The 26,101-nt window shown below is 39.1% G+C and overlaps 1 protein-coding gene across 2 annotated transcripts in view; it reads left to right on the forward strand.

Annotated features, from left to right (window-relative positions):
- LOC126095240 (tRNA modification GTPase GTPBP3, mitochondrial) overlaps positions 1-26,101 on the forward strand; it is a 153,268-nt gene that overhangs the window by 120,429 nt on the left and 6,738 nt on the right. For both annotated transcript variants that reach the window (XM_049909991.1, XM_049909992.1), the window contains exon 7: positions 19,954-20,187. In XM_049909991.1, the coding sequence (XP_049765948.1) occupies positions 19,954-20,187 (234 nt within the window). The remainder of the gene's footprint in view (positions 1-19,953; positions 20,188-26,101) is intronic.

Genomic DNA, 26,101 nt, shown 5'->3' on the forward strand with positions numbered 1-26,101 from the left:
CTCTATGTCCTGTTCCCCACATTCTCTCCCAAACATCCCCCCCCCCCCCCCCCCAACGACCACCACCAGTTAGTTCCTTGGCCCCATATTTGGATGGATCTCTTCCAAAGTTTCCATTGTTTGTTCCATTCACCAGGATGCTATTGCTTTTTGCACCAATGACTTGTAATCTGCCGATCATATGGGATACGCCTTCATGTCTTTTTTTGGCACAGGATACCATATCTTGCCTGCCACATGTGGGGTGTTTACCATGGAACTGATGGTCATTTACCAAGCCCTCTGCTTTAGTAAAAGGTCCTCCCTCAGCCAAGTTTTGTTGTGTACGGAATCGCCTGGTGTTGTTTCTGCCACCCCTTGGTCTCTGCCAGCCACGATCTTTTCACCGATCGTGACGATGCAGCTTGTTTGGTTGATTTCCTTTGGATTCCCAGCCCCATAAGTATCCTAAATGTCTGGTTGTCTGGCTGGGGAGGGGGGGGGGGGGGGTGAGCCATGTACCCCCTTATTCTCAGTGGCTCCTCTGGGGGCAGATTTGCAGCTTCACATCAAATTCCTTTCTGCTTCGTTGTGGGCCAACACTTGGGAGAGTCTGATAAGCTGCCATGCCATCTCCCCCATTGGGAGAGTCTGATAAGCTGTCATGCCATCTCCCCACCCTTCTTATTAGCCATACCATGTTGACCACTGGTTTTTTACTCTATAATGAGCTGTCACCCCCATCCTGCTTGTAGCTGCGCCCCCCCCCCCCCCCTTGGGGTGGTCTATATTTTGCTGGACTGCCCCTGCCTTTTGGCTCTTCGCATGAAATTCACTGTCCCACTCTCTTTGTTCTGGGTGTTAGTGGGCAACCCTTGCACAGTTATGTCTGTCAGTTTTCTTTGCAAAAGTGGTTTATTGTCACAGATTTAAGTACCTGAATTTCCTTCCACAGTTTGAATCTCTTAGTTACCTTTGGCATTGGTTTGGTAGATCTTCAGCCTTGCCTCCATGCTAGCGAGGTCCCTCTCCCCCCCCCCCCCCCTCCTTTTCCTTATATTATGTCTGATCTTTCGTGCTGCTTTGTTTCCCCTTTTCTGGCATCTTCTTCCCCTGGTGCATCCCCATGTTGTCACAATAATGGTATTTTGTGGGGATTGGTATGGGTCAGCAGCAGTCCTGGCGACCCATCTACTTATCGCCCCTGGGGCACCTCCTACTGTCCCCACTCACCACCTCTACCCCCTCACCGCCTCTTGACCTCTACACCTCTGCCCCCACCTCCCATTCTTTGCCCTTCCTGCCACCTTGACATCCCTTCTGCCTCTTTGTTTGCCCATTTCTTTTCCCATTGACTGGACTGTGCTGTTGTTGTTCCTCCTCACTTAGTTTCTGCCACCTTGGATCATGGGATGAATGACCTCACTGTTTGGTCCCCCCGCCCCACCCCACCCCACTCCAATCAACCAGCCAACCAGATTAATCACATGCCAGAGTCAGTCTTGTTGCCACTTTATTAATGCACTACCCAGGTGAGAGAGTGCCATGAGTCAGTTTCTGAGAAAGAATGATTGGCTGTAAGGACAGAGTGGACGATGGCAAAAACAATACACAAATCCAGTAGGACAGCTGAGAATAAATTGAAACATAAAAGCCAAGAATCATAAACAGCATACATACAAAGCCACAGTAGTAAAACGAGAGAAAAATTAAGAACAAGTGGGTAACTGAGCGCAAAAATAAAGCCAGTAATCAGAAAGCTTGGGAAATGTCAATGAAAATGGACGAAGAAAATTTGCACACTTTCCTCATAGCATACACCATGAGAGGGTCTTGCCAAGTAACATGAAGTCTACATCACCTGTGGTATGGACACGAAATCGAACAACTCTGTATGGCCAATGTAAGTGCTTCCATCTCAGTGTCTGAGTATGGCTAGGATAATAAATTTAGCATTTTGACCAGTTTGATTCCAATAACCCCCAAGATTTTTGCATGCATGAAATGTAAGCAAAATTTGGACATCTGCCTAATGTAACAATCCAATGTTTAATTTTGAATAAACAGTAAAATGTTTTATGAAATTATTATTTCCAAATACAAAATGTTCTCTGAAAATATATGTATTTTTTATCCTGTAAGTCCTGTCTGGTAACCAATATATCGAAAGTACAAAACACACACACCATACCCAAATCATATTCTGAATTCAAATGCAAAAATTATTGATAATGTAAGAAGGCAGGCACGCAAAAGGCAATGTGAATAGTACCATGTTAAATATGGTACTGAAGAGTACTCCATAGCAAATCACTTCACCATCGCATTAGTACTTAGCACTGGCAAATGCAATTTCAGTAACCATGGAAATGGTTTTTTTTTTTTTTTTTTTTTTTTTTTTTTTTTTTTTTTTTTTTTTTTTTTTCATTTCACAAGTGTTTCTCATTTGCACAGTGTTTCACACTTATTATACTTTAGATTAAATTTCCAGTATAAACTCACATATGGTATTACTGCTACTACATTACATTCTGTTCATGAGCTGTGCTCTGTACAATTACCTCACAACTTTTACCTACTTCCATTATTACTAATATTCCACAAACCTTACAGATAAATAACCTTACCATAAACTGTATACTTACTTATATATTTTATGGAGGTGGTGCCACACAGTTTCAATAAATAATAAGAATTGCATTACGCAATACTCAGTTGTAACTGTGTATTTCATTAGAGATGGTCAATGTCAGTTTAGGATGGGATTATCATCCGGTCCGAAAACCAACTCGGCTATGCATTTTTGTTATTGGAATAACATGTGATAAATCTTATTCTAATTTAACAAACACATAGTTGAGATGGTTTTTGGACCTGATGTGGTTTGATCCTTGACTGAAATCGATCTTCTCTAATAAAACATACCGTTACAGCTGTGTCTTTCATAATGCAGTTCTTAACTTCGTTATATCTTTCATTACTTCTTCATGTTCATTATCATATTCACTCAAAATACCAGCATCATCATTAGAACATCAGTACTTCATCATACTGTAAACTTCCATAGTACCACAGAATACCCATTAATTTCCTCTTAATACATAATCAGTACTTCATAATCCTCCATGTTCTCAATTCACATTAACAATGTTGAATAATGCATAAAAACTCTTCTTTTTTTTTTTTTTTTGGTCATAGATTTCAAGATTACGCTCCAGAATCAGCCAAATATATACTATTCCATATCTATCCGTTTTCATGACAAGACATCTCCTTCTCACTATGGTACCTCTGGTTGGTTGGTTGATATGAGGAGTGGGGGAGGAGGAGACCATACAGCAAGATCATCACCCCTATGATCCAAGGTGACAGAATAGTAATTCTTTACTCTACAAGTGGAGCTCCTCTTTTCACTAGTAGACTTATGTTTTTGTGGGTTGACAATGTAATTTAAGAGTGAGTAACCTCCATGTGTCTTCCTGAGACAATTCACTAATCTTTTCAAGAAAAAAGACAAATACTTTCACTCATTAACTTTAGGTAAAGTAAACAGTTCATAGACTCATAATACTACAGTAATTGCATGCATGCTCAAAGAGTAACTGAAAACAAATGAAATTGTTTTTAAAAGTAATTCGCCGACAGATAGTGCTTAGCTCTGCCTTTTGTCATTGCAGAGTTTTAAATGCCTAAAGTTGTGGTATTCTTTTTGAATCACCCTGTATATCCCATCTTTAATTTCAGGCCACTTCCAAAGCTTCCCATCTATCATCACAACATCAACCTTAAACTCACCATTTTCAAATTTAGTAACATTACCTGGAAAATACAAATTGTTACATTTTACCACCACGCAGTTATCTGCTTGTAAGTCTAGTGATTATTCTGTTCTATTAATTTTTCCTATGCAGCTGATGAAGTGGTGTGCCCTACAACTTTAGTATTACAGAGCACCAAGTGATGAATTTTAGTGATGTTCAAAAAAGGCTTGCAGTTCTTGATTAAGACTGAGGAATGTAGTTTTTTGCTTCTTTGGCTAAAGTCTTCTTCACCCGTAAGAATTGCTGTCACATTAGAAGAAGAATTTAAAAATGTTTTTACAAAATTAGTTGCATTGTTTACAATGCATTTCCTGAAATTTCCTGGCAGATTAAAACTGTGTGACGGACCGAGACTCGAACTCGGGACCTTTGCCTTTCATGGGCAAGTGCTCTACCAACTCAGCTACCCGTGCATGACTCACGCCCCATCCTCACAGCTTTACTTCTGCCAGTACTTCATCTCCTACCTTCCAAACTTTACAGAAGCTTTCGCAGGAGAGCTTCTGTAAAGTTTCCTTTGTGTAGCAGTCCGTTCTTGTTCTCTTCATTTAAACTTTTTTCCTGTAACAATATTTGATTTTCATTTAACAATGCTACATTTTAATCATATTTAATAATTCAAATATTGTAATATGAGTATGAGTATAATTGTTATGTCACCATTTGATGGCTACAGCTGACACAGGGCTGCTACAAAGGTAGCCAAAGCTGTTTTCAGAAACAGCTTTGAGGATTACGAGCAACTGAAACATTTGTACCTCAAGGATTCGGATATAATGTAAAGGTAATCAATACATGTTCACAGGCTGGATTTTTTAAATCAGTAAAGAAAGTAAATTATTTCTAGCATTATTGCAAGAGGTAATGAACTCAGTGATTTTTAATACAGTGGGTAGCATGTGATGTTCAAAGGCCTTTTTTTATCAGATTGCAGTTGGTTTTAATTTTGAAACTCAACAATTTGTTTTAACTGTAATCAGGGAGGATGGAAGCATTGTTAGTAGAATTTATTTCGATTTTGTTAGCACCACTAATTATGTACTCTAAGTAATATTGTAACTATTTAATTGACTGAAGAAAAGTTGCAAAACTGAATATATAATAATGTGCAGAAAGCTCCAAGTCAACTACTTAATTAATTCTTTCTAAGGTTCAACCAATATGACATATGAAATTAAATAAAATGAAACCTGCAAAAAATGATGCTTCTGATTGCAGTGATGTGTCTTATTAACAAATAATATATCATTTACAACAAACAAGCTAATTTATGTGATCACCGAACAAGGTAATGAAGTTCAGTTAAACTGAATAGAAAGATTGTAAAAATAACTCACAACAATAAGGCAACATCAAATGAACAAATAAGCACAACAATAAAAGACTATCTTTTGAAAGTCACAAAAGTAAGCAGTTTATAATAGTTTTAACTAAAGAAAACAATCCTAAGTGAGAGTACAAGATGTGACAGTAGAAAAATAAAAGTTGTCATTAACTTTTTCACTGGAACTTGGCGAAGGCATGTGGTCAGCTGGAGTGGCTGTATGTGTTCTACTACATAAACTGTGAGTGAAACATCAGTATATAGTCATGCTCAGTATTGTAATAGTAAGCAGTGTGGCAGTCATTGCAGGAGCAGTTTATTAAGTAAAATATGGTAGAATGCCATAATATGGGCAGCAGCTCCATCTAGTGAAATTTGTTCATGCTCCTGTGCCACTCCTGTGCCATCAGCTGACCCAAGGACTAGAACTATTTGATGTTGTTAGTATCTGGAGGAACTGATAAGGCAAGATGTGTACTGAGAGAGAAGTTAAATTCTGGAATGAGTAATGGGAATGGTTCAGGAGTGGTATTTAGAGTTTATTTCATCTGTGTAGAAAGTCAAAGTTCAGGTCCTAGGATATAGCAATGGTATGCTTTGTATAGAAGTTTGTTACTTGGTTTATGTGAGGAGTGAAATTCTGATTGGAACACATGAGTGATATCAGAATGGGAAGGTGTATAACTAGGTGAGCCCAATGCTATATAATGCAGGTTGCATTAATTCGACTGTCAGTTATGTGTGAAACAAACTCTCTTCAGTACGCTCCAAGAAGAAAATGAGCCACACTGCCAGTGCCTACTTGGAGACCAAGCATGCAGAGCAGTACTAAAATTGTACAGTGGTGGTTCAATGGAGAGATTCTGTCACAACAATGTGCCAGCCTTCTCTGCGATAATGGCTTGTCATTTGTGCTTTTGTAACACACGTTTTCTAATTCCATAACCTTTGAACATAACTTCATCATATCAGACAGCTGTGAAAACTATGTACTGAGAATGTCTCAAGATAGTGAAATAATGCAATTATATGACAAAAACATTCAGTGTAGAGGCAGATAATAAGATATAGAGGAATAAGTAAGAGAGCAAAACATACCCTGTTAATTTTGGGATGATTAGGATTATGTAAAATACAAATGTAAAAGTAATGTCACATTAGTAGGACACAGGCTTCTAGTAATGTGGAACCATGGTAAAACCACATTAGAACACAGACTGGCACACTGTGTACGAAAGGTGTCAGCCGTGTGGCTGGCACTGTTTGATGAAGATCAAATGTCTGTAACAGACAGGCTTTTGTCCATAGCAACAATCCAGTGGGGGAGAAGTTCTGTACAGCCAGTAGTGATATCAAGCAAACTGTTAAAAAAGCGGTAATGCATAGTCAACTTTACAAGAATGGCAAATATTCTAACTATCCGGGCTTGATTGAGGCAAAAACACAACAGAATCATCAACATGGCTAAACAATAGCGGTAATGCATAGTCAACTTTACAAGAATGGCAAATATTCTAACTATCCGGGCTTGATTGAGGCAAAAACACAACAGAATCATCAACATGGCTAAACAATAGACTGTCATGTAAAATGCTAATGTAATTGTGGTTGCGACAAATTCTACATCGGTCAAACAATCCGAACAGTCGAAGACCACTGCAAAGAACACCAATGCCACATGCGCCTAGGCCAGCCCACCAAATCGGCACTGGCAGAACACTGCTTGGAAACTGGACATAATGCGAAATATGAAGAGACCAAGATTCTGGCCCCTACCAGTTTCTACTGGTACAGAATCTTCATGGAGACCATTGAAATTTGCGTAACGGACAATCTCATAAACCAAGACACAGGTTTTCAATTAAGCAAGGCATGGCAACCATTACCCATTACTTAACTCCATCAGGAGTCATGCCACAAGCGGACACAAGACCCTTCTATGATGGCCGCAGAGGACACTCCACGGAATTCTGCATCTTCCACCACCTGACGCGATGCCAGGCGTGAGCGCGGATCTGGGTCGGCACCCGCAAATGGATTGTCGGCAGCCGCAATCAAAGCGTCGGCACTCACAAACAGAATGTTGGCAGCCGCAACTGGAAGTTCGGCGGCCGCAATTGGACCGTCAGTGCAGGGTATCGAAACCGAACTGACAGACATAAATAACACTGACAATGAGCAGACAGATCATTCCATCAGAACCACCTGATGATGGCGGAAAGGTTATTCACCGAAATATTGTGGGACTTCACCAGTCACATCTGGCTGGACACCCGAGAGCCCCGAAAACACAATATAATTTGTTCTAAATCCCTAGACTGTAAATTGGAAAGAGGCATGGAACATAAATTATAGTGAGATGAACTGCTCAGTTGCTGTGTAACAGATTTAGTGCACAGTGGCTATTGCCCTGAATGGTTCTTTCTGAGCTTTGATGGATTCACTGCAGGAAATGGTATAGCAGTCCATTTATACTTAGTTAAGTGATGAAAATGAAGTACAATCTTCTGATCTCTGACATGAAACACAATATCTCAAATGGTCCATACCAGGGGTGCACAAATTGTTTTAGTTGTGCACAGTTTCACAGCAGTTTGTCATAACATTACAAAATCTCCTGCTTGGTATAAAGGCATCCTGGCACTCGTTTGACTACGGAGCTGTTGTCTTTCTGTTGCAGCTGCATTGTTCTACTGAACTCTCTTCCAAATAAACTTTAATCTTGTAGCCAGTTGTTCACTTTGCTGGAATTTATTCCAGGTGGCAGCTTCTCTGTCTCAAACAGGGAGTGAATTTTGCAGCCGTAAACAACCTCAAAGGGACTCAGTCCTGTTGTTTCATGTATCCCTGTGTTGTATGATGAAATTACAAATGGCAATAGACTCTCCCATTTATAGAGTGAGCTATTCACATAATAAAACAACATTCTAACAACTGTTTTATGAACGAGTTCAAACCTGTCGTTACTCTTAGGGTGAAGTGATGTAGTTCTCCACTTCTCTAGTTTAAGTAGTCAACATACCTGTACCATAAGACTGGACATAAAGTTTGCCCTCTGGTCTGTTGTAGTAACCTCTGTACTTCCAAATGGTTGTACCAAATGAGCGACGAGTGCTTTTGTAACTGTCTCAGCACTCATTTCTCCTGTAGGTATCATAATAAGATAGCAAGAGAGATAGTCAATGACAGATAAAACGTATCTGTTATTTTGGGCCGTTATGGAGAACAGTGTGACTATACTGAATGATAAGATTTGAAAATGTGCTACTTCCATAGGCAAAGTCTGAAGAGGTAGATTTGGTCTTTGTTCTTGCACTCTATTAGCGCACAGAATACAATTTTGAACATATTCTTCAACATCTTTCTTTCATTGTGATCACCAACAATGGCCTGTGATGCACATTTGCATAGCAAAGTCTGAAGAGGTAGATTTGGTCTTTGTCCTTGCACTCTCTTAGCACACAGAAGACAATTTTGAACATATTCTTCAACAGCTTCCTTTCATTGTGAACAGCAATAATGGCCTGTGATGCACATTTGCATAGCACTTTTTCCATTATGATACGTCTGTATGCTATCATAACATTGTTGCACTATGCACTTACAGATAGCCTTTGTCACTACTGTTCATTCCCCAAGAGGCATTATCCTATATAAAACTTCATCTCTTGTAACAAAATCTGCCAAGGTAACTGATTTCTTACACTTAGCATCAGATTCTTGTCCCCCTTTTAATTCCTTGATAAGCACATCATCCACTTGCAGGCTGTTAATTCTCCTACTCAAGGCATCTGCATTCTGTGATCTTTTAAACTCAAAAACAACTGTAAAGCCATGTGATCTGAGATTACTCTGAACTGCCATCCTTATAGGTAAAACCGAAAGTAATAGGTGCCAAAAATAAATTCCAGAAATTTCTTTCTGTAGTGCTGTAGTTTTGCTTGACTTGAAACAGCTGATATGATGAGTAACTAATTGATTTTCCTTCACCATCTTGTATTTGACTCAAAATGCAGCTGATAGCTACATTGCTAACGTCACACGACAAGATAAAAAAGGTACCGCAAAATTTTGATAATCCAAGACAGATGAACTAGTAAAAAGTTCTTTCAGTTTTAGCATGTCACTCTCACAATTCACAATCCAGACAAAAGGAGTTCCTTTATTTAGTAATTGTGTGAGCAGTTTCATGGTTGCTACACAGTTGTTCACAAAATGACAATAGTAATCTTCTAATCTGGGAAATAATTGCAATTCTTTAATGTTCCTCAGCACTGGAAAATTGTTCACTGCAGCTGTTAACAATGGACCTGATTGTACACCATCTGCCAAAATTGTGTGGACTAGATAGTGCACGCGTGGTTGTGTGGAACTGCACTTTTCTAATTTTAAATTTAGATTGGAATCACTAACATGAGTTACCACATTTCTCACTCATTCTGCATGTTCCCTCATCATACTTGAAAAGACAATTGTGTTATCCAAGTATACTAGACGCGTGGTTGGCCTTAAACTTTGTAAAATAAATGAGCAAAATGTTGAAATGTAGGAGGAGCATTTCAGAGGCCAAAGCCATTCTTAGGTATTTTTAATGCTCGGAGGGCACAACAAAAGCTGTCTTTCCCAAATTTGATAGTAGGTGGAACATTCACCTAAAGTGGTGAAGAATATACATTTGCCAAGATTATTCAAAGTGTCATCATCCTTGGAAGGAGATAAGTATCTGGTTTTATTATCTTATTGACTATCCACACAAATGTGATATGCCTTTGGCTTTTTTGTACAACTAGTACGGTGAAGCCCAGGAGTTGAAAGAAGGCTGAATTAGCCCTACTTCTATCAGATCTGGAATATTTTTCTCTGCTACATGCTGCAAGTGATTCAGTAAGTGATAAAGTTTCTGGACTATAGGTCCAGCATTATTTGTCGTAATCTCATTGTACATTAAGGAAGTTGCCAGTCTTTTCTTCAAACCAACTTGCAGATTTGGATAGCTGCTTTTATAGGTGATGTAACTGAGATAGATTTTAAGTAAACTGTTCATTCACGCTGTTCATTTTCTTGATATGTTGTTATCTCATCAGTATTTACTTCATGGAATTTGGGAAATATGGTATACCAGAGAATTGTAACATCTCTGTTTCCAGAATTATTTATGCTCACTGGCAAAAATCTTCTGTTGTCCTCACTAGAGACCAACTGCAGTTCACAAGCATCTGTTTAGCCTCTAAAATTCATTTGTTGTTAATGGATCCACTAAGAAAATATCTCCTCTTACAAATCTTCCTATACCTCTACACGGCTGCCAACTATTACTGCTTGTCCATAACCTTTTCGTCCTTTTATGTGCACCTACCTGTGCACTCATCACAGGATAATCACCAGTAGGAAAGCCGAGCAGCAACCTACCCTACTGCAACTCGCACCAGGCTGCATGCAATGTAACTATTCTAAAAATCGGGAAAAGGTCTTAATTTTGAATGAAAGGTGAAAATACTGGCAAAAATTTCGGTTGTCCATAACTGTTACAGATTTATCACCTTAGTTGAGGAGTTGCAGGCATTACTGAAAAATTATGCTGATAGACATTTTGCAACTTGATATTATAAAAAATTGGAAAAGGTACTGTTTACATTTTGCTAATCATATGCTACTAAAATATTTTATAAATTGTAGTGATTACCTCATTGATCATGTAGTAAACCTGTCTATAAACGATTTCTTCACCACAGCTTATTGAGATAAAGATAAAATTTTAAAAGGGGCTGTCAGGGAAGTCTGATATGGCAGAACAGCTGAATTGTGAATCAATGTTTCATATGATTTTTTTAAAACTAAATCATGGGGCTATGGAGGAGCATGGGTGAAATAAGTGATCAGCTTTTGCTGTCAAAAGTCATAACACATTCGCTCTTTATCATACATTCATAGACATTGCCAGCATCTGCACTCGGGCGGCCAGTTGTAAATTTTAGCCGAGATACTTTATGCTGAGTAACAACAAAAGTTTTTCATTCTGCATATGCCAACATAAATAATAGAAATAAAACTGCTTTTGAATCAAGTAACATCACAAGATTCGAGGCATCTGTCTGTAAGCTGTTGCAGTTTTTCGTACCAGGTGACATCGCAAGATGCACAGTTCACCTGTTTATGCAGACTTAATAATTCACACCATGCTGAGACCATTATAGTAACACCCAACTCCTTCCATTTTTAAAAAATTTTGCTGGGATTACATTATTATAGACCAATGAAATTTTTGGTAATTACATGACACTGTCAGTGTTCAGTGGATATATTTGTCATTTTAGAATCCAAAATCTCTGTGTTTATAGTATTAGCTGCTAAGGATTTGTTTGGTTGTTTTGTCAAAATGCAAGGATTATACTGTTTTGTTGTTCCTTTGGCATCTGTTAGCTTTCCGTAAAGAGAAAAAATGAAAGTGAGAAAGGATCGCAATAAAAAAGTAAGTTCTGTAAAAGTAGGCCTAAGTGCTGCAGTGAAGTAAGATAGTTGTTGTGGGTTGGCAGGAGAGCCAACACCGGTATCAGAGGAAGCCGAAAGGCACGCGTTTTAGCTCACGCAGGCTGGCGTGAGGTCTGGAACAGGACAAGGAAATTAGACTGTAGAAGAAACTGATGTAGCTGGTGGAATACTTAACTTTAATCCATAAATGGTGAACGTCGCTCTTGATGGTACATGTTTTACAGTATCAATAGTAACTGGTAATGGCGCCTTGCTAGGTCGTAGCAAATGACGTAGCTGAAAGCTATGCTAACTATCGTCTCGGCAAATGAGAGCATATTTTGTCAGTGAACCATCACTAGCAAAGTCAGTTGTACCACTGGGGCGAGTGCTAGGAAGTCTCTCTAGACCTGCCGTGTGGCGGCGCTCGGTCTGCAATCACTGATAGTGGCGACACGCGGGTCCGACGTATACTAACGGACCGCAGCCGATTTAAAGGCTACCACCTAGCAAGTGTGGTGTCTGGCGGTGACACCACAAGAGTAATATTGTGAAACGTCAGTGTGTTAATATTATGGATGACAGTGCAACAGTAAAATGTAGAACTGGACAGAAATTTAGGGAACAGAAATAGTATAGAATAGCCAAGTGTGGTAAAATCTAATTAATCAGACAAACATGTTTTGTACGGTGTGTTCATGAGATATTTCTATAAAGCATCCTGGTCATGATGATTGTCATCATGGTGTTTTGTGTAAAGTCATGTAGACCCAACAAACCTTAAGTCTTCAAACACATCATTGGCATCATTTGGAATAAAACCTGATGTGGAGGACTCCATCACCAATGCTGAAATGATGTTTAGTTCATTTATTGTTGGATCCGACCTAAAAATATCTTGTGCAGATCATGCTTCAAAGCTGTTTAATAAATCCTGATCATCAGACTGCTAAAAAATACAGTTGTGTTAGAACTAAAACAACTGGAGTTATAAATTCTTTGTCATCTGGAACACAGATGAAGTGGTAGAACATTTAAAAGTAAAACCCTTTTCATGTGCAACCAATGGTAGCACATATATTAAAGATGTTAAACTGTATCCAGTTGTCATTACTTACTGTGATGTTAAACAGGGAAAGATGTGTACCACAGTACTATCCTTGCTGGAATCAAATTTAAATATTGGTGGAGGACTTTTTAGTCTCTTGAGTGATGAGCTGCTAAGAAAAGGAACTCCTTTGAAAAGTTGCATTTCATTTGCATGTAGTAACGCAAATACAGTGGTGGGTCATATAACATGAATTGCTGCATTTTTGGAAAAAAGAATTCAGCCGGATGTATGAATACAAACCTGTTTCTACCACTTGCTTTGTTTAGCTGCACAAACAGGTGTGAAAAGCCTCAAATATTTTGATGCTGTAGAATTTGTAATGGTCATTTATCACTTTCTCCAAAACAGTTCAAAAAAACGACCTACTTTTAAACTTTGTCAAAATTTAGTAAAGTACACCCTATTGTAAATGATCCAGTTACTAAATTATATATTCTTTTCGTGCATAATACTCTCTTGTTTTTTACCAAAGAAAATCTATTCCTTCAGAAAGAAGAGCCAGTAATTCCTAAATTTCATATTATCCTAAATATCTTATTTACAGATTTGACTGTGATATTTATCAGACATCTTGCAATACCTATTTCTGCTTGTCTGCTGGAACAGATTTTTTTTTAAAAACATCACAAAGGGAATGAAGACATTGTCATTGTTGTACACACTCAATTGAAAAATCTGTTGTTATAAAATTTTATGAAGCTATTGGAAGTTTTTTTGTCAGAATCAAAGAAAAAATTCTCTAGGTAATGACGTCTTAAGAAACATGGAAGTTATAGATACTGGATCTAGAAAAAGTAAATCTTGATTAGTTGTGAAGTTGAGTGCACTATTTCCTGATCTCCTGAGTGAAAAACACACACACACACACACACACACACACACACACACACACACACACACATGTGCGCGTGCGCGCGCGCGTTACGAATGAAATTTTCAAGATACCAGTTTGATGACTTTTGAACAGTAGAAGAAAAGAAAGCTGATATTGATTGGTGTCATGTCTCCATTATATGTGATGCATAAGGCATTAAAAAGTTTCCATCACTGAGCGAACTTATACTCACATTACTGTTCCCCATAATAACGCTGTCTGTGTGAGAGTTTTAAGTACTGTTAGAAAAAACAATAATGAATTAAGATCTAGTATAAAGACAACAGCCTTGAGTGCTTTGACGATCAGTAAAATGAACCATTTGTCTTCAGGAAAAGCATGTTAGCCAAATAATTTCACCAAGGATCAGATTCAGGCTGCACAGAGTGCAACAAGATTATTTTTGAAGAGAAAATTATCTGCAGTCTTCAGTGACAATCCATATTCTGTATTATACAAGTATAGGAAGATGTGATAAGGCAGTAGATGAGGATGGACTGTGAATATTTTTGTACAGAACACTGAAGACAGGCTTCTCGTTTAATAAGTAAGTGGATTTTTTATCCATGTTTTACATTTATTAATAATTTGTGAGGTATATGTGTTTTGGTTTCACTGTGTTTGAAAATTACAGAAATGTTTCTCAAGCATCCTTTATATTTACTAAACTAATTTTTAGCCTTTTCCACATAACCTGATTGTTTCATTTACAATTGTTTTTATTCCTGGAAAATCCTCTTTATTTAGTGTCAGCAAATGTATATTGTTTAAAGACCTAAATCAGGCTTCTAATTTTTAAAATTTTCTGAGTATCCCTCCCTCTCCCCCCCCCCCCCCCCCCCCCGCCCCCCACCAATGCCACCTCTCTTTGCCCCCCACCCCTCCATATTTGGCACATGATTACTAACAGCTTCTTCTCAAGGTTAGTAGCTATGCCTCTATCCAAACGACCAAAATGGTGGGCATTTCCCCCAATTTGGACGTCTTGTGTTCAGAAGTTAACTATGCATTGGAAATTGGACAGCATATCATAGCCTATAATGGCATCAAAATCGTGACCATGTTTCCAAACCACATTGAATATGAACTGGTACTTACTTCAGTTTATTTCCAATTCCACATATTGTGAACATATTTGGTAAATTACTTTTTTTCCCAATCCATCTCAGTCTACAACTCGGCAATTTTAATTTTCAACCGCAAATAGATCCAGTGAGCAAAGTACTTACTTGTACACCTGTATTCATGATAAAGGTAGGTTGCCTACCATTGATTTTACCTTGAAAAGCTACATTTGACACCTGAGTGAGTCCTACCTCTCTAACTGAATACACTTTATGAAAGGTGAGTGAGGGGTAGTGGCAGAACCACTCCCATACACATTTCCCTTATTTGCATTCCATAGAGCACTTTGGTATCCTATTTTTTTGCCAAATGATCCTGTAAGACTGACAGTTTTCTCTCTTGTGCCTGATCTTTCTACAATAGGCACATACTGGCCAGACATGCAGAAGCTTTGTGACTGTGGCATTTGCAATGAGTTCAGTACACTTCAGCAATGAATGTATTTCTGTTGGGTTTACCCTGATGGAAGACTGGACAAACTGCTGAGACTCATAGTGTAGAAATGCGAGTCGTGTGGCCTCCTTTAGTGTGCTCAGTGAAGCATACTTCATCTCAGCACCTACCTGTGGATCAGTCCCACAAACAAATACATCCACAAAGTGAGCTTCTACTTCACTGAGTAGTACCTTGTTCCTTACATTACTTTTGCCTAGCTCATAAGTGTGAAGTGATGCAGCTCTTATTCTGACAGAAAATTTCTCTAAATCCTCTCCAGAAATTTGACACAGGGTTGAAAGTTGGCACCTATAGTGGCTAATGCTATGCTTATCTCCATATCTGTCCACTAGCCGTTTTGCAAAGACATCAAATGCCTTGATGTTTCTGAGCCCTTCCATGGATTTCACATAAGTGCATGCCTCTCCACACACCTTAAGATTGGTGACTCCTACCAACATTGCACACACTTTCTGTACATCCATTAAATTGTTTATGAAATTGTGGACATTTCTGCCTGGTTTAGCAGCGAAGTTGGGAACAAGAGCACCCATTGCAACATCAATTACAGTCCAGGACATAATGGCTGTGGGAACCCCAGAAATGGGGAAGTGAGGCTAGCTGTGGGCACAGTGCTGCTTTGTGGGGTTGTATTGACTAATGATCCATTAAGGCACCTTTGCAGATCTTCATTCTCCACCCAGAGTTGACCAAGCCTTGCTTGCATCCATCCTTAGCTGTTCATGGGACCTGGTGGTAGGCATCACTTTAAACCACATACATTTAAAAAAAACTTTTTGGCCACAGTGACAGCTGTGATTCTGCGTAGACTGGGGTAGGCAGACCGGACTAATTGCGCTGAGCACTCATCTGTTGCATCTCAGCACAGGTTCGGATGGCCCTGCCCAATGGTTTTGTGGATCTGCTCGCAGCTTAGTAATTTGTATGTGGCACACCAAAGTCAACAACAGGTTGAATTCAGTATCCTGCTCCTCAAGCCAGTTTGTACACTCCCTCATACGTGTAATCAGAATTGGAAAGTGGTATGCGCTTGTGATTAAATATGGTACTCAACTTTAGGAAGAGAAACTGCACTAGTTTATTTGATCTTGGTGGATTACATTGTGAGCATTGCCAGGGGAATGACAGAAGACAATTCCAGTGGCCATAGGCGCGTTGCGAAGGAGACAGGAAAATTTAAAAAAAATGGTTCAAATGGCTCTGAGCACTATGGGACTTAACTACTGTGGTCATCAGTCCCCTAGAACTTAGAACTACTTAAACCTAACTAACCTAAGGACATCACACACATCCATGCCCGAGGCAGGATTCGAACCTGCAACCGTAGCAGTCGCGCGGTTCCGGACTGCGCGCCGAGAATCGCTAGACCACCACGGCCGGCGAAAATTTAAAAGTAAAGGAACTAAGCCATTTAGTGTCTGCACTAAGTGATTGCTGGGAACAGCAGAGGAAGATGTTTTTGAGTCATAGCTCTGACAGTAAGTCAGCTGATATATGAAATTATTTGTTTGGTATGGTGACTTTTCTGACAATGATGCGGCCTATTCTGGTTTGAACCAGTTTATTTGTTGTCACATTAGTTGAAAGGCAACAGACGGAAAAGGTGTTCTCTCTGTAAAATTTATATAATAAAAATTACTCATTTTTGGGACCTGAGGCACTTCGTACATAATTGCCAGATCAAAATTGAGAATGCTTTCATTAGAATCAAACATTCCAAAGAAAGTGACATCTTATACTACATACCACTAATGTCTCATGAAATAATTTTAAACTCTTTACTGAATTCATTTTGGTACATCTCCCATCAGTGAAGGTGTAGATGTTTATATAATTCTGATAGTCTTTGCCAAAACGGATTCTTTAGGTACAATAGGTTTTGAACATTTTTGTGCACTCAGTGGTGAAACTCAACTGTTGCTGACAACTGGGACACCACATTTCCTCTTTCCTCAGACAAAACTCATCTTTCAAAACAAGAAAACAGTTTATGTCCTGTTCTACATTATTCTATGAACCCACTGCCAGGAACGTCAGCATGAATTGCAGACTATTCATGTAGGTATGGATGTAGATTTGGTTCATTCATAACATCATCAACTTTTATGTAATAATTACATGAACTAACTACTTTCTGCTTCTTCCTAAGTTTTCAACATTATCTACACTATTTTAGTTTCAGCTTCCATTATAAATTCCAGCTCAGTCATATTTTTGCCTACATTTTTTTATTTCAGTATGACATTCTCAATCTAAACTTTATTTTCAGTACTGTCTACTGATAATTATTCAACTTCAAAGTTTTCATATTTGTCTTCTTCTTCAATACTAGTATTCACCATTTCCAAATTTTCTGAATTGGTCTCAATGCCAGTTTCTGCTTTTCCAGATTCTGCTTCTTGTGTTAACTTCAGCTGTTTGTTCACTTTAGGTTGTAAACTGGTTTAGGGTCTGTTCAAGGGTTGTGACAGTCCACTTTATATTTTCAATGATTAACTGGCTCATTCTAGCAAGCACATTTTGTATGCCCAAATTAGTTACCACTTTTGTAGGTTCTCTCACTTCCTTTTCATATTGGATTGTTGTGTCTACTTCTCCTTTGTCTGAAAAATATTCAATTCCCTCTATCAGTGGTCGTGATTTGGGTTCTATTGCTGTCATGAAATTTCACTCTTTACACACACAACATAACAAAGAAAATAGAAAAAAAAACAAGTAGAACCGCAGGTGTCTGTCAAAAATGGTATATCAATTATACTTATCATCGAATGCCCCAGTTCGTTGTTGTTGTCATCAGTGTCAGTACGGTGCGAATTTCATACCTGGAGATTAGAACTTAATTGAATTCAAATCTGAGTACAATTTTTCTATTACTTATCTGCTGTTTGTTGTCCATTATTGGTTTTTGTTGTCCACCTCCATAGCCCTGTGTGTCACATATGTAGCTCCTATGTGGAGGACCTGGGTTCAAGTCCTGGTACTGTAAGGGTTCTGTCGTTGGTGGGAGGACAGGAATGGGATTGACTTACTCAGCCTCATGATACCAACTGAGAAGCTACCTGAGGGAAAGTACCAGCACCAAGGTCAAGAAAGCTGACAATGGCTGGGAGAGTGGTGTGCCAACCCCATACCCCTGGAGACTACATTCAGTGATACCACTGGCAGGGGCTGACATGGTAGTTGCTGAGTCCTGATTGGCTTTTAAGACCAGAACATGCAGCTTTGCTGTATTAGATATTAGCAGAGTTTTGTCTAAAGTGATGGTATTCCTGCTTGCAGAAACTGTTTCAGGGTTGTGTTTGCTACGTGTAATAATAATAGTAATAATAATAATGACTGCAAATGTAACCAGTGATACAAGTAAACACAAGATATCAAACAATGGAAAATCCAGGATGGAATGTAACAATATAATGAAAAGGGTAGTCGCTACTCACCATATAGTGGAAATGCTAATTCACAGTAAAGCACAACAAAAAGACTGTCAGGAAGTTAGCTTTCAGCCAACTGTTCATGTGTGTGTGAGTTTAATTTGCATGTGTGTGTGTGTGTGTGTGTGTGTGTGTGTGTGTGTGTGTGTGTATTTTGTCTATATTTAACAGAGACATTGCGGGCCAAAAGTTAACTTTCTAAGGGCTTTCTGTGACTTAACATCTCTGCTATATGATGAGTAGCAACTATCCTTTCATTATATTGTAAACACAGGATATGCCTGACAATGTTGAAATTACATCACTTGTGTGCAAACACCCTTTATATACACATTTTGTATTGATACAAGTGTGAATTTGACATACATGTCATGTAAGTTGTAAATTATCTACATCTACATCCATACTCCGCAAGCCACCTGAGTGTGTGGTGGAGTGTACTTTGAGTACATCTATCGGTTCTCCCTTCTGTTCCAGAAGAAAGATTGTCGGTATGCCTCCGTGTGGGCTCTAATCTCTCTGATTTTATCCTCATGGTTTCTTCGTGAGATATACGTAGGAGGGAGCAATATACTGCTTGACTCCTCGGTGAAGGTATGTTCTTGAAACTTCAACAAAAGCCTGGACCGAGCTACTGAGCATCCTTCTTGCAGACTCTTCCACTGGAGTTTATCTATCATCTCCGTAATGCTTTTGCGATTACTAAAGGAACCTGTAACGAAGCGCGCTGCTCTCCGTTGGATCTTCTCTATCTCTTCTATCAACCCTATCTGGTACAGATCCCACAATGCTGAGCAGTATTCAAGCAGCGGGCGAACAAGCATACTGTAACCTACTTCCTTTGTTTTCGGATTGCATTTCCTTAGGATTCTTCCAATGAATCTCAGTCTGGCACCTGCTTTACCGATGATAAACATTATATGATCATTACATTTTAAATCACTCCTAATGCGTACTCCCAGACAATTTATGGAATTAACTGCTTGCAGTTGCTGACCTGCTATATTGTAGCTAAATGATAAGGGATCTTTCTTTCTATGTATTCGCAGCACATTACACTTGTCTACATTGAGATTCAATTGCCATTTCCTGCACCATATAGATTTAAAAATATCACATGTGAGGTTTTTATTGGATCATGTTTTTCAGTAATGCAGTGTATTGTATTTTTCATAGAGAATGGGAATGTAGCAGTGATCAGTTTCATCATTAGGTGTGAATGTGTACTTGTGTGTGTGCACTTATGCACACACCAACGCACCTGCTCATGCGCATGCACGCGAGCGCGCGCGCGCACACACACACACACACACACACACACACACACACACCTCTTTTATGATATGTATTTTGTTTTTCGACAGGTCTACAATATGCTACCACTTTGCTTCACTTGGCCTTGCAGCAGATGTTTGTGACTCTAAAAATATGGTTTCTCCAAACTGCATTGTGACTTTGAACAAAATAGACATGCTCGGTGATCTTGAACCCCTTAGAGCAGTTGAACAGCAGTATTCCAATGTTGTCCTAATGTCATGCAAGACAGAAGAAGGAGTTCCTGAACTGATTTCAAAATTGACACACAAACTGTCTTCCATGTAAGTTGGTTACCTGTTAACTATTACAATGAACATATAGTAGTAGCTCCTACTGTAATCTCAATGACTTTAAATATGTAGTCATATGTCCAGTTGTGTTGTGACATATTATCAGAATTTGCATTTCCTGTGTGGTAGATTTAGAAAACACTTCACAATTTTGCCTATTTTAAAGGAAAATGGGAAGTGCATTAAATTGTCCTTAGGGTTTGAACTATGGAAATATATGGAGGAAGCAGAAGTTACTAACGAAGAAATAATAATGAAATTTTTAAAATACAAGGTGCATTTGAAAAGTGAGTGCAAAAATAAAAACTACTTACGTGTTTGGGGTAAACCTTTTTCATTTTTCGGCATAGTCTCCTGTGTGACTTATGAACTTCATCCAAAGCTGTTCTAATTTGTTGATCCCTTCCAAATAATGGGAACCGTCCAAGTCTGCAAAATAGCTATTAGTTGCTGCAATCACCACCTCATTGGAATAAAACCTTTGCCCCAGCAGCCATTTCTTCAAATTGGGGAACAAATAGTAGTCCAAGGGAGCCAAGTCTGCAGAATAGGGGGAATGTGAAATGAGTTGGAACCCTATTTCCATTAATTTTGGGACCACAACTGCTGAGGTGTGTGATGGTGCATTGTCGTGATGGAAACTTTTTTGCAGTCCAATCGGAGGCATTTTTCTTGCAGCTCAGCTTTCAAATGGTCCAATAACGATGAATAATATGCACCTGTAATAGTTTTAGCCTTTTCTAGATAGTCGATGAGGATTATCCCTTGCAAATCCCAAAAGACAGTCGCCATAACCTTACCGGCCAAAACAATGGTCTTCACCTTTTTTGATGCAGATTCTCCCTTGGTAACCCATAGTTTAGATTGTTGTTTGGTCTCAGGAGTATAGTGATGTATCCATGTTTCATCCACAGTGACGAAACGACCCTTAAAGTCCTGCAGATTCTTCCTGAACAGCTGCAAACCATCCTTGCAACACTTCACACGATTCTGTTTTTGGTCAAGTGTGAGCAATCATGGAACCCATCTTGCGGATAGCTTTCTCGTGTCCAAATGTTTATGCAAAATATTATGTACCCGTTGATTCCACAGCACTAACAATCTCACGCACCTTAATTCTTCTGTCATCCATTGCCATATCATGGATTTTATCAATGATTTCTGGAGTCTTAACCTGCACGGGGCATCCAGAATGTTCAGCATCACTTGTGCCCATATAGCCACTCCAAAAATTTTGAAATCTTTGATAAACTGTTCTAATCGAAGGTGCAGAGTCACCGTAATGTTTATCAAGCTTCTATTTAGTCTCCTGAGGCATTTTGCCTTTCATAAAGTAATGTTTAATCACCACACAAAATTCTTCTTCATGCATTTTTTGACAATTACTCAACTTCCTTGATTCACATGAATGCCAAACACAAAGAAATAGACCAGTATGGCTGAAACTTGGTGTGCATTCTTTCCAAAGATGCTACTAACTAAACATGACCTCAATACGCACCAGTGGTGCCATCTCTCGGACTTTGCACGGACTTTTCAAATGCCCCTCGTATTTACAAACATCAGTTTCACCTGTAGTGCACCACTTTATCTTTTGATGATGAGTCACATATACTTAAAACAAATTGACATAAATCTAAAGCAGCGTGGAGGGAAAAGATGTATCTATTGCAATGTCATCATATGTGATTGAAAAATCTATTCAAATTCTTTATGAGAACTAAATCAATGAGAAGCAACACTGTGAGAAAATGAGACAATATGTAATTGTCTGAAATGTATGCATCTCCAAAAGACCTTGTGCTTTATCCCATATACCATTATCTAGCTTATTACTGCAGGCACAAATTCCAGAGTGCCTGTTCAGTCCTCATAATTTTGATAGTTCTTCTCAGAATAGTCTCCTCTGGATGTGATGCACTAGTCCCAGTGTTTTTCGCAATCTGCAAGACATGCTGGAAACCATGTTTTGAAAGGTCCTTCAGAATCACCTCTGCTCCCTTCGCTACTGCTTCTGATGATGAAAATGCCTCCCACAGAGCTGTTTATTTAGGGTAGGGAACAGAAAAAAGTCACATGGGACTAAATGTTGACTACAAGGAGGGTGAGGGCTGCACTTCAAATTGACTTTTGCAATATATTCAGTAACGACATATCCAATATGCAGTTGTGCCTTCTCATGGTGCAGCATCCAGCCTGTTTCATGGGTCTGCAATTTTTTTTGTTCCTGATAACAAAGTTTCCAGCACAAGCCTGTAGTATTGTCCAGTTACTGATGTGTGTGCAGGTACAATATGCCAATAAATCATTCTATGAATATCAAAAAATGAGATAATCATAACTTTCCCAGCAGATGCAACCACTTTTGCTTTTTTGGGGACTAGGTTATGGAGATTTCCACACTGAGCTTTCCTGTTTGCTCTCAGGATCAAAATGTAGCAAAGTTTCATCAGCACTAATTACTTTTGAAAGAAACTCTGGCTCTTACTCTAACATCAATTTCAACTGCATGCAGAGCTGCACGCAAATGGCTTTTTGTTCAGAAATCAGCAGTCTTGAAACCCACCGTGTACATACACGTCTCATGTAAATTTCTGTCAGCAACTAGTGGGTGGCATCCAATGAAATTTTCAATATGTCCAAAAGTGTTCATAAGGTTATTCGTTGATTCTCTCTCTGTGACAGCAGTGGTGTCAATATTTTCTTCTGCAAGGCCAGTAACTGAAGTGTCAGATCCACCTTCCTTTGAAATTTATCGTCTCCTCTCTGTAAGCAGTTTAAATGATCTTCTAACTGTGCTGAAGGAAGAACAGACTCTCCCTAGGTCATCTGTAATATTGCATATGCCTCAGCTGAAGATTTATTGAGATGACTGCAGAATTTCAAAATCTCATATTGTTCATTGCAAGTCACCTCCTTTGTTGCAGTAGGCAATGCTGAACATGTCTCAGCTTGCCCACCTGCACACATTAATCTAACAGAATATCATAAGATTAAATTCTAGCATCAGAAATTATGACCATAAAAATTATGGTAATTCATTATTTAACAGCCTTCGTAGGTCTTGTACATCCCATATCATATTTCATATTATGTATCATATTTCATAATAACTTCAGTGCATGAACAGATCCTTATACAATGGAAAATTTACTCAAAAAGCCTACAAAATTGGAGGAAGATAGAATGGCTGTCAACACTTAACTTCAGCAAGAAAATGCTAAATTCTACTGATAGACACACATCAAATTACAAAAAACTATCTTCGCTTTAGGAACCATTAGTTCCTTTCTTGGAAAGGAAATGTGAAATGTTTAAAGAAATGGCAGGTGATTCAGACCCCAGGACAAGAGGGACCCATCTGTTGTGAGCACAAGTGGAGACATAAATTAAGGGAGATGCATCAGAGACAGTAAGAGATCGAAGGTCTAGCTGTTTGTTAATGTCAAGAGCATTTTTGCAGAGGAAATGTAAGTCTTGAGGCACAGGGTTAGGGTACCTGATGAGATTGGTCAAAGATCTCTTGCTCTCTCTGACATTCACCACACTGTCTTTGTCTCCCTTTCTCTTCATAACAAGTGGGTATCTTGTATCCAGTTGTCTAAAAAACCTGTACCTCCTTTCTAACCTACCACAACTTATCTCTGTTTTGTTTCTGGCCCAAGAAGAATGCTTATGAAGAAAGGCTGTATTTTCAATAAGGATTTAGTTCATATTCTGCAAGGTTGCTGATAACCATGTCGTTGAGCGCCCTGCAACCAATATTATCATTGTTCATGTGGAAGAAAGTAACACTTCCAGAAGCTAGGATAGTTTTTTTTTTTTTCCTACTTTATACATTTCTGTTGGAAGCACTTGGAAGTTGCTTCCTAGAAATAAATACTGGCCAATCATTCTGAACAGGTGTATACATGGTGAACATTAATAAAACCAACAAACTGCAAAGACAGATTCCTGACTGGAAGTGGAGGACAAAGGTCCAGTGGACAAGTGTCCGTAAATGCATCGTTGCCATGGTAGATGGCGCTGGTGAATGAAAGTTCCTCTGACGGTGGTGTCGCGTGTTCCTTGTGTGTTGCAGGCTATGTGATTGTTGCAGTGTACAGTGAACAGCAGAATGGTCCGGTATTCATGTCAGGAACAAGCCAAAATGTTGTTTATGTACAGCCAAGCAGATGGAAATGGTTGAAAAGCAGCACAGCTATACCAAGACAAGTACCCTCACAGACGCCAACTGCATCACACAACATTCCAAGCCCTTTTGGGGCATTGTGTGATCATGCTTCCTTCCAGACAGATGAATGTGCAGGGAGGCGGCGGACTGTGCGTACACCAGATTTGGAGGACTGAATTCTACAGGATATTGAGATGAATCCTAGTACAAGCTCCAAGCAAATGGCCGTCCAACATGGTGTGAGCCAAGTATGATTATGTGTACCCTGCATGACAACTGCTGCTATCCCTACCACCTGCATTGAGTGCAAGGATTATCAGCAGCAGATTTCCCACTATGGAGAGGATTTTGTTGAAGAGTTTTGCACCAGACCATCACAATTATGGGATTTCTGTCATCAGTCCTCTTTACCAACAAAGCAACCTTTACCAGAACTGGCATCGTCAATTTGCATAATCATTATCTGTTGCCTACAGACATGGCACGTGGTCATAGGAGCTCTCATTCATTAGTGCCATCTGCTGTGGCAACATTGCATTTCTGGACAGAAGTTCATATGACTTTTTTCCCTCCCTGTCCCTGCAGTTAGTCGTTTTTGATCATGTTCACCCTGTGTATACATTCTTATGTTCAGTTAAAATGGAAAATATTCTTTACTGCAGCATTTTTTTCATTATTATTCTCTTTATTTTGCTTTCAGTAAAATTATTAACATTCATTTGCAGGCCCATCTTTATGAACATTAAGCAGCTGATAAACACAGTTTTTCAGATTGTGAACATTGTGAGCATCTTCTGTTGAAAGTTGCCTTCGTTGTTCACAATTGTGTACCACAGAGACAACTAACTAGTGTTGCAAACAAACATCTATTCTTAAGTTGCTGGTGCAGCAACTGAGTTCAAGAGGGGCAAGTACCCATGTAGGAAGTCAAACATGTGAATGTCAGTTTGGGCATCCTGCATTAGCAGTGAAAGCTTCTAACAAAATTAATGGACTTGGAAAGTGCCAGAGAACCCTTCAGTTTTTAATAATGGTTTCTTGTGCTTGTATCATCTGTTCTGGTAATACTGTAACTATGAGGGTTGGAACTTAAATAGTGGCAACTATTTATTCATAACTGATACAAAAGAGTTACATGTTTGCACCTGTTACTGTCCTTCAAAGTATTCACCAGTATTGTGTAGAACCCATTGCCAGTGATGTGGAAGGCATAGTATACCGTTAGCAGAGCCTGTTCTGTTGATAGTGCGAATGGAGTGGTCTACTGCCTGTCGAATCTCTTGAACAGTTCTGAAGCAAATGCCACGAAGTGGTTCCTTCATCTTTGGAATCAAATCAAAGTCACAAGGGCTTAAGTCCGGGGAGTATGGTAGATGGTACAGTACTTCCCAGTCCTATCGACCGAACAGAGCAGCCACAGCTTCCGCTGTATGCACTTGCACATTGTCGTGCAAAATGATGGGTGGATTGCGCAGAAAGTGTTTTCGCTTCTTTCACAAAGCTGGTCACAGGTGATGCTCCAAAAACAAACAGTAATACTGTGTACTGACGGTCTGCCATGGAGGAACATAATGCGTTAGGATAAGACCATCACAGTCGTACATGAGAATCACCGTAACTTAAGACCACTCCATTCGCACCATCAACAGAACAGGCTCTGCTAATGGTATATTACACCTTCAACTTCACTAGCAAGGGGTCCTACACAACACTGGTGACCACTTTCAAGGA

The sequence above is a fragment of the Schistocerca cancellata genome, chromosome 8, assembly GCF_023864275.1.
Source record: "Schistocerca cancellata isolate TAMUIC-IGC-003103 chromosome 8, iqSchCanc2.1, whole genome shotgun sequence".
NCBI lineage: Eukaryota > Metazoa > Arthropoda > Insecta > Orthoptera > Acrididae > Schistocerca > Schistocerca cancellata.